At 38.5% G+C, this 9,333-nt stretch overlaps 1 protein-coding gene across 1 annotated transcript; it reads left to right on the top strand.

Moving 5' to 3' along the window:
* Nucleotides 1–498: 498 nt before the first annotated feature.
* On the top strand, nt 499–8,747 carry kifc1 (kinesin family member C1). Its single transcript, XM_035681340.1, has 17 exons — nt 499–569; nt 1,588–1,680; nt 1,998–2,097; nt 2,214–2,267; nt 2,575–2,658; nt 3,056–3,254; nt 3,376–3,541; nt 3,676–3,843; nt 4,075–4,188; nt 4,561–4,647; nt 5,001–5,198; nt 6,256–6,420; nt 6,626–6,764; nt 7,021–7,160; nt 7,318–7,391; nt 7,688–7,763; nt 8,231–8,747. The coding sequence occupies exons 2-17, from the start codon at nt 1,591–1,593 to the stop codon at nt 8,273–8,275; spliced, it is 1,899 nt and encodes a 632-aa protein (XP_035537233.1). The 5' UTR covers nt 499–569; nt 1,588–1,590; the 3' UTR covers nt 8,276–8,747.
* Nucleotides 8,748–9,333: the final 586 nt, after the last annotated feature.

Here is a 9,333-nt window from a genome sequence, read left to right as displayed (position 1 = left end):
AACCCTCAAGCTCCCAGGCCTCTGTACTGGTAGAGGACCGAGCTTGAGGATGACACAGATCACCCAAGAGGGTGAGAGGAGTTTTTTTTTATATATATATATATATATAGTTATACGATGTCAATGATGATACTATAGTTACATGTAACTATAGTAAAACAAAATGAAAATGTAAGCACACCATTACATCAAAGGTTTATTTTGACGTTATATAATTATATTAATAATATAATATAATATCAATAATATTAAATAATTTGAATTATATAAATATAAAATGAATGAGCAGTGAATCAAACGTCATTAGTGACGTAGCTACAGTGGAGCGCTCGATGTGATTCGTTTGATTTCTACTTTTACGATGTTTCACATTGAGGACAGCGCCACCCCGCCCGATCGGGACACTCCGTACAGCGTAACAAACACACATAACGATAGGGGCGGGGTTTACGCTGGCTCAGCCAATCAGAGCAGCGTATGCGAAGCGCCCACCAAAACAGTTCAATTTGAAATTCAAACGGCCGAAGACTTGAGACGGAAATCTGCAGCGAGATTCAACTCTACTAAAGGTAACTTCTTCATAAATCAGAGCTTTTTATTCAGCATTGTGCTCATCTGGGTTTTTAAACTGGACAAATAAATGCTCATAAATCAAACAAAAGTGATATTCATTGTAATTTAACGTTTATATTTACCTTTTTCTGTTCACGCTAACGGCCACTAGCCTAGCTCACAGGGACGTTGGATTAACAGTTAACGTTTAATAGTTTAATAATTAAATAGTTTAATAATATAATAATTTATTACTTTAATAGTTTAATAGTTTAATAATTTATTAGTTTAATAGTTTACGGGTCGGAGCTGCTTTAACACAATAAGATCCTTTATGGCTCGTATGTTTGAGACGATAGAGATGAACTATAGTTGGTTATGAGATTGTGCAGTTAAACAGGCTCTAACATCAGTGTAAGGGTTAATTTATCTATCAGCCTCTTATCTATTACTTTACTTTACTTTACTTTACTTTAGAGCTAAACATCTGATTTTACAAAAAAACAAACAATGCTATGTCTGTTTACTGACTGTTTGATCCATTAATCTCTAATGAACTCCTGTAAACAAAGACGATACCCAATAATAACAAATGTCTGCCTCATTTATATAACATGAACCTGTGTTTCCTTTTTAAATTAACTGCTTTATTTGTCTCTATTGATTGATTTCTACTATTTTATACTTGCAGGCACATTATGGGTTATTTTGTTGTTGTTGTTGTTGTGCAAAAACAACAAAAACAGGTCAATAAATACAACCACAACTTGAGAAACAGGCTTGGCTGAATATTTGTTTTCATCCAGATGGATAGAAGAGTGGATTTTAGAAGTAGAGCGGCAGCAAGTGTTGTGAAATTACTTTTTAAATCATGTCTGGGTGCCGGTGTTGACGTCCCTCTGCAGCTGTAATGGTTTCACAGAGCAGGCACAAAGGAGCGAACCCTCCTGGTTGATATTCGTGTGAGAAGTGTTAATGCTTGAGACTTTTCTCTGTGTCTGTTTCGACTATAATTTTCCTCTCAACCTCCAACAGATCATGTCCCGCTTGCCAGTTATTTCAAGCAAAAGGGTCCTTACAAGCAGCAGCAGCAGCTCAGAGAATGGCCAAGACTTTGCGCCTGCTCAGGTTTGTATTAAAATCATCTTTCATTTCTTTATACCAGTTGTTTTATTCTGCTGCTGAACATAAAGCTGCTTGTGAAGTAACCATTTATCCAACACCAGGATATAAACAGTAAAATGGATTTCTGTATGGATGGATTCTGTTCTTCTCCTTTTATATTTTAATGTTTAATAATGGGACTAAGACATGTAGCCTGAATAATAGAGTTTGTAAACATTTCTGCATCTCTAAAATGATGGTGCATGATGGGTGTGGAAGAAAACGTTGGTTGTTATAAGTGAAATCGTTGCTCTCATGTTGTTCTGTTTTTGTGTTTGCAGAAGAAGCTTCGTAAGGACCCAGATCCTGTCAAACCACGTGCAGCTGCTACCATCATCGGTGGAAAGCGGCCCGCTGTTGCAGCATCCAGGGCACCTGTCTGTAAGTCACTGACTCAACCCGGAGTTTTAGAATCTGCATAAAATTAATTTTTGAGGTTCCTCTGTCCTGTTTAGACTAAACCTTTACCTCTCTGTCTCACTTTGTCCCGTACACAGCTCGGCCAGTCAGAGGTGTGGGAGCTGCCACCGTGGCTGTTGGTCCTTCCAGAGGTAAGATGAGCTGTGATTGTATATGTTATATTGTATATGTTATATTGTATGTCAGGATTGCAGGCGTCGTATTGACAAACCCTTACCTGGAGGAGTGACTGAGCATTACAGTTTAGTTTAGGTCTTATGTATTAATAAAGATTATATCGTTGTACAGTTTACCAGCTGGTAGCAAATAAACGTAGAAGTGCTTTGAGTCCACCATAAACTCAAGGTATTATTAACAAGATGATAGAAGATGATTTCTAGTGTTGTTGAGTGATTTGGACGTGTTTTCTTCATGCATTGTTCCTTCTTGTTTCATCAGGTGTCCTGAAACAATCTATAGCTTCAACTACAGCAAAGGGAGGCAACATCAAACAACCTGTTGCGCCTGCGGGTGCAAAAGCAGGTGAGGAATCTATTCCACTTGAATCTTGTTATTTAATAAATGATGTCAGATCACGTGAAAAAGTGTTTGGTTTTTAGTTTAGAGTGCTGCCAGCCGTTCTACCAGATCTTAGAATATAGCATGACGTGATCTCTAACTGTATGGTCTTATTCACAATAGACTTATTTATTTTATTTGTATAAAAGATGTTGTTTACAACAGAAACAGTACCTCTTTTATATTCACGTGTCGCAGTAACCCAGAATGCAAACTAACAGGTCCTTGAACCCGAAGCAACTAAATAGAATTCAGCCATCATTAATTGGATTATTTAGGCCTGTGCTCGTCGTAACCAAGGAAACCTGGGTAGAGATCTTGCGTTCTGAATTTCACCTGTTTATGATGCTGTTGTGCACAGGTGGGGGCGCGGCCAACAAGCGACATGCATGGGACCTGAAGGGCAAGGTCAGCGACATGGAGGGCAAGATCCGTAACTACCAGACCAAGTTCAAATCGGTCAACCAGGAGAATGAGGTACTGAAAGGCACGATGATCCAGAGCCAAACGAGAGTGAGTGAAATGGAGAGAGAGCTTGAGAGGCAGAGGAGCCAGATCAGGTGCGAAGAATACTTTGTTTGGACAAATGAATTCAGTTACATATTTTACTCTCATCATTGTATTGTTACTAATTTGTCTGTTTGAATTCCATTAAATGTCCTTCCTCTGTGGTGATTTTAGTGAGTATGAGGATGAGCTGCATGCATTGGCCGGAGTCCGCAATGAGTTGGAGAAAGTCTCTAGTGAGAAGAGCACCCTTCAAAAGGAACTCTCCAATTTGGAGGGCAAATACAAGGTCATGGAGACTCTCAGAGACAGCCAAGAGACAGAGCTGCAAACTCTTAAGGTATAAAGTCTGCTGCTGGAAAGCATAAACATGCATTTGACCGATCTGACTTACCTAACCGTAATGAAACTAGTGCCATAATCTACCATACTTCTGTTGGAAAAGATTTTGAGTTGTTTGTCTTTGTACTCCAGATGAAGCTTTCAGTGCAGGAGTCAACTCTGGCCCGCCTGCAGGGGACCCTCAAAGACACAGAGGAAGAGGTTCGATCTCTCAAAGAGACAGTGGCCCAGCAGAAAGACGACCTTCATGCCGGGGAGATGGAGCGCAGACGGCTCCACAATACCATCCAGGAGCTCAAGGCAAGTTATCATGTGGAGTAACAGCTCAATGAAGGAACTTTCAGCAGATATGTGATGGGTTACCTTGTCTCTAGTTTGAGTCTAACTGGTTAAAATTTGGTTCCTTCTTCTTTTTTTTTGTAGTTGTGTTGCACTTAACCAAATCCTTCTGTCTATTTTGCAACAACCAAACAAATGTTGTTCTCTTCTCTCTAATTTGAGACTAATTTATCTATCACCCTCTCCACGCAGGGCAATATCAGGGTCTTTTGCAGAGTGCGCCCACTGGTGGATGGAGGCCTAAGCAAACACATCCAGCTCCCCGCTAGTGACGACAAGACAATAACACTGGCCAAAACAGAGGAGGTGAGAATCCTGTCAGCTTACCAGATCTCTCAAAGTAAAAAATATTTGAGTAGATAATTAAGGAAACTGTTTTTATAAGCCACAGCAGCAGGTATCTTTTAGAGTTTCTGTGATGTATTTACTATCTAACCAGCCAATTACACTGTAAAAAAGAAAAACACCTGAATGAGTTGAATGGATGTAAAAGTCACTATAACAAACCCCATCATCACAAACACACCTAAAAGAAGAAGTGATAGAAAGACACAGCGTTTTTCTGCCAAGTAAGATAAGAAAAGATAAGATGTTCTTTTATTGATCCCCTTAGGAGAAAATAAAAGGAACGCTTATCTCAAACTACGAAACTAATTTCTGCTCTTTTCTGCTTCTCAGTCTCACACAGGCAAAACTGCAGACACTCAGAAGAATTACAACTTCAGTTTTGACCGAGTGTTTGGCCCGACTGCTTCACAACAGGAGGTAAACAATAAAACACACATTACAATTTACATTTATCACGAATAAATCCGTACAAGTCTTGAAAGATTGGAAAATGCTTAATTTTAACAGTTATGTTTTGTTGTGTTAGGAATATGCTTGACAAATGATAGATTTACAATATAATCTAGTTTCATAAACACAATCACTCATGTACACCACAAAACCTTTTAATAATCATAATTTTCATAACATACAACCAAAGTAAATAAGCTGGTTAAATAAACACAGAGACCGTTTGCATTGATTGCGGTACGACTTTGTTTTGAAATACATAAATATTTTGTGTCTGTTTCCCATCAGAGCAGGAAATTCATGGTGACTTTTGTTTTCAGATCTTCGAAGAGATCTCACTGCTTGTGCAGTCTGCATTGGATGGATACAACGTCTGCTGCTTTGCCTATGGCCAGACAGGGAGCGGAAAGACATACACCATGGAGGGAGACGAGTTTGATAGGACCAGAGGAGTCATTCCCAGAGCTGTGACGCAGATCTTCAGAGCAGCAGAGAAGCTGGGAGCACAAGGCTGGGAGGTTAGTGTCATGTGTCGGTATTCAAACAGCTGCCTGCTGTGGATAAATAAAACAATGCTATAACAGTGAGAGTAAACCAGACAGCTAAACAAAGAGCTGAAACCTGTTTGTGTCACAAAATATACATATAAACCCCTCAAACCTTACAGAGCCACACCACGTACACATTTGTCCTTGGTTATCAACATAAATACTCCGTCATATGCAGAACAAAATGACTTAGACATTTGATCATTGATAAAATGTTTTTTATTTACTTGACAAATAACAAGTAGGAAAAAAGAGAATAACTTTCCTTTGATCGATTTATTAATAGTTTTAAGCACTAACAGCATTTATTCCCAATAACTGAATGCTTAGGACTTGTTTACAGAGATTCAGACACACATGGATAATTGTGATGTTTAAGGGACATCACAATGTCACAACTCAGTGTGAGACAGATACAGAAACCTGCAGAGAGCAGCACGGGCTGTAGCATTGGGAGAATTTTCACTCTGGTGTGATTTCTCCCAGAGCAGCGCAAAAAATCTGTTTCACCTTTTTGTTTTTTTTATAGATGGATTCCTTTAGGCTGCTTTGAACAAACTGTGTCTGTGTTCACACTGAGAAGTTTTACACAAAATGAAAAAGATGAAGTAATGACAGCCATCTTTCATTAGCTTATAAACTAATTAACTGCAGGGTTAACAGTGTAGTTTACCTTCTAAAGCCTGCTTATGTTGGTGTAATAAAAGTGAATTACAGGCATCACAGGATCCCTTTGCCCTACAGAGAAGCTGCCTTAATGCTCAACCCATTGTGCTGCCACACTGGTGCTGTTGGGTTTGTTCTTTTGGCACCCAGGGTGTCACACAGTGTAGATCTCTGCTCTTGTGTGCCACCGCCACTAAAACAAGCTACGGGAGGTCTGTACATTTCACACAGCCAATTTAACCTCCTGTCTGCACTCAGAAACTGCAGCACGGTATGTTTGTATCTGTGGAGGAGAAGCAGTATCACAAGGGACAGTGAACATTTTTATTAAATGTCGGAACCATTTCTGTTTTTATCTCAGTTCAACTTCACAGCGAGCTTTGTTGAAATTTACAACGAGACCCTGCGAGACCTCCTCTACACTGGGAAGGCCAGCAAGAGGCCTGAGCACGAGATCCGAAAGTTGAACAACAGTGAGGTGACAATCAGCAACCTCACCTACGAGAAGGTCTCCAACGAGGATCAGGTACGACAGGCGGATATCGGTCGAGTTATGTGACTGTTGATGATGTCTAAAAACATATGAAAGACTGCAGCAGTGTTGATGTAAATCATTTTTAATCCATAAAGAAGCCCACAGCTATGATCGACGTATCAGTATGTCAGTTTATTTATATTGTGCATTTGTTACTTTACAGTAAATAATCAATATGATCCCCTCCTCCTGCCAGGTTCTCGGCCTGATTGCGTTGGCCAATCAGAATCGGTCCACAGCCCAGACAGCTCAGAATGACCGATCCTCTCGCTCCCATTCAGTGTTCCAGCTGGATATTGAGGGAGTGAATGCTGGCAGGGATGTCAAGTGCAAGTGTGAGTACAGTCCCAGTGATTATGTATCAGAAATGTGGTAACTCCGGTTAATTGGTTAATTAATATTGACTCAGCAGTAATGTTATTGTGCCTTTTCCCACATTTACAGCAGATATCTTGTTTTGTTATCCAAATAGCTTTTAGCTTTCTCTTCAATTAGATTTTATTATAAATGCTTAATTTTTATTTATTTTTTTTGCTAAACCTGCATATTTATTTTTAATAAAGATGTTTTGGTTTGTTCTTGTGTTTACAGCCACTCTGTGTCTGGTGGACCTGGCTGGCAGTGAGCGGATGCTGAAGAGTCAGTCTCAGGGTGAGCGCTTCAAAGAGATGACAGCCATCAACGGCTCCCTGTCCAACCTGGGCATCGTCATCAGCGCACTGGCCAACAAGGTCTGTAATCAGGAGTCTGGATGAAAAACACTGAGTGCTCCTGAGGCTGTGAACCTTTAGATATATAGTTTATTTACACCCCAGGTTGGGGATGACAAAATGCTTCTCATTTTTGTTCATTATTTAGTATTTATTTGTTGTTTTGTTTGTGTTCCAGGAGAGCTACGTTCCATACAGGAACTCCAAGCTTACCTACCTTCTGCAGGGCTGCTTAGGAGGAAACAGCAAAACGTGAGTTCTTCATCAGCGTAGCTTCAGGACGTCAGTGTCTGCTCCAGCAGATGCTGTGTTACGTTGTGTCACTGGAGGCTTTTTCAGTCTTTAGTCCACAATAAGGGTTTTATCCAAAATTCATCAGATCATTTCAATGCAAGTAAGCTCAGCCTCCGTATTATAGCTTAATATTATTATAGTTACCTCTCAAACCAGGGCAGACAAATGACGACTTTACCATCTTTTTGCTGGTTTTAAATTCTCTCTCTCTTTTTAACAATATTTATGTTGATTTTCTGTTTTTCTCATCGCAGCCTGATGTTTGTGAACATCGCCCCAGAGCCAGACAGCTTTGGGGAAACCCTCAACTCCTTGAGGTTTGCCAGCAAGGTCAGTGCTTTCTGCGGTTGTTTTAATGTCCTTTCTTGGTGAGACAGTTGGTATAAGATCACATGAGAGCATTGATCTTGTGATGTGAACTTAATGGTTGTTGGGAAACTTCCTCTCAGCAACTCATAGTGTCCTGTCTCATAATGTCATTAGTATTTCTCCAATGTTATTTTATTTATTAGCCAGGAAAGTACAAGAGAAAGCTCTTTTTCAGATAAAGTAAGTGCAGTAGTTCCTGGCTAAATTATTAAAATGTTCAAAAATACCCCATGTAGTATTGTCAAAACAATAAACTCTTTAACAAATTACCTTGTTTCCTTGACCCAGAGCTATAATTTCCACAGAATTTAATTGAAATCTGTTGACTAGTTTCCAGACTGCAGCATTTCACTGTAATATCTTAATCATTTTCTTACAGTCGTGACTTTGGTATTTTTAACATAATCTTGTGTTTGTTCTCTTTACAGGTGAACGACTGTGTAATTGGGACTGCAAGTGCCAACAGGAAGTAGAGAAAGTGCTTAAAAAAAACTTAATTCTGTTCTCACTATGTTTTTTTTTAACGGTCATAACATGAAATGTTAAGTGTCATTGTTTTCTATACTTTTACTTACACATTTTGTTGTTTGCTGCACACACAGTGCTGCCAATCTGTAAGGACCAAAAACTAAAATCCTTTTGTATATTCTCAGGGCCTCATTTAGTTTTCACTAACGCAGGCTTTTAAACATTTTTATGCTTCTCTGTAAATCAAGTGGACGTGTACATACGCATATATTTGTAGTAGATTTTCAGTTTCTTTCCTTTCAAGGGTTTTTGACTAATGAGCTAGTTGAGACATTTAATCTCTATTGGACACATTTACTCACATTTTAACAAAAGGACCCATATTATTCAGATCTTTTGTTTTTTTAAATTTAAGCATGTTTGAGTGTGTTTTGTGTAACTTGCACAATAATTGCAAATAAAAGTAGTGCAATTATACTGATGCTTCCCTTTGTCTTGATTTCTGGTAATGGGGAGTCGTTTTGTGTCATTTTTTCTATTTGTACTCAACATGATGTTTATAATAAAGACATTCAGTAGATGGCTGCTTACTGTATAGTTCCTGTTCTGCTTTGTGTTTATTTCAAATTATTGCTAATACTTTAATAAATATAAATATTATGGCAGATCTTGTAACATTACTGAACGCATTTTGTAAACCAAACTACTGTGTTTTATATATTTGAATTCCCTTGTTTCATTTCCCAGACAAATGAGTTAAATGTCATTTGACTATGATATGGAAATCAACTTTCAGACATTTGTTTGAGAAGTCTATTAACGTCTAGTTGCTTTTATTCTGGGTCTTGGGTAAGGCTGACTAACTTTATTGCAGTTATGAGTTATGTTTTATAATAAAGGATAGATTTTAATTGCTTAATCAGCATTGCAGTCACATTAGACAATGTTTGCTTCAATCTTTTTCTGCAGAATTTCATCTATTTGTAGTATTTTAAAGATCTTACATACAAAAAGATAAAGAAAATGTTGCATATTAACCAACATATAAATATGTAAACAGTGT

Source organism: Morone saxatilis, unplaced genomic scaffold (assembly GCF_004916995.1).
Source record: "Morone saxatilis isolate NCDOM2014 unplaced genomic scaffold, NCSU_SB_2.0 Contig9, whole genome shotgun sequence".
Classification (NCBI taxonomy): Eukaryota; Metazoa; Chordata; class Actinopteri; family Moronidae; genus Morone; species Morone saxatilis.
This window is presented reverse-complemented; position numbering and strand designations above follow the sequence as displayed.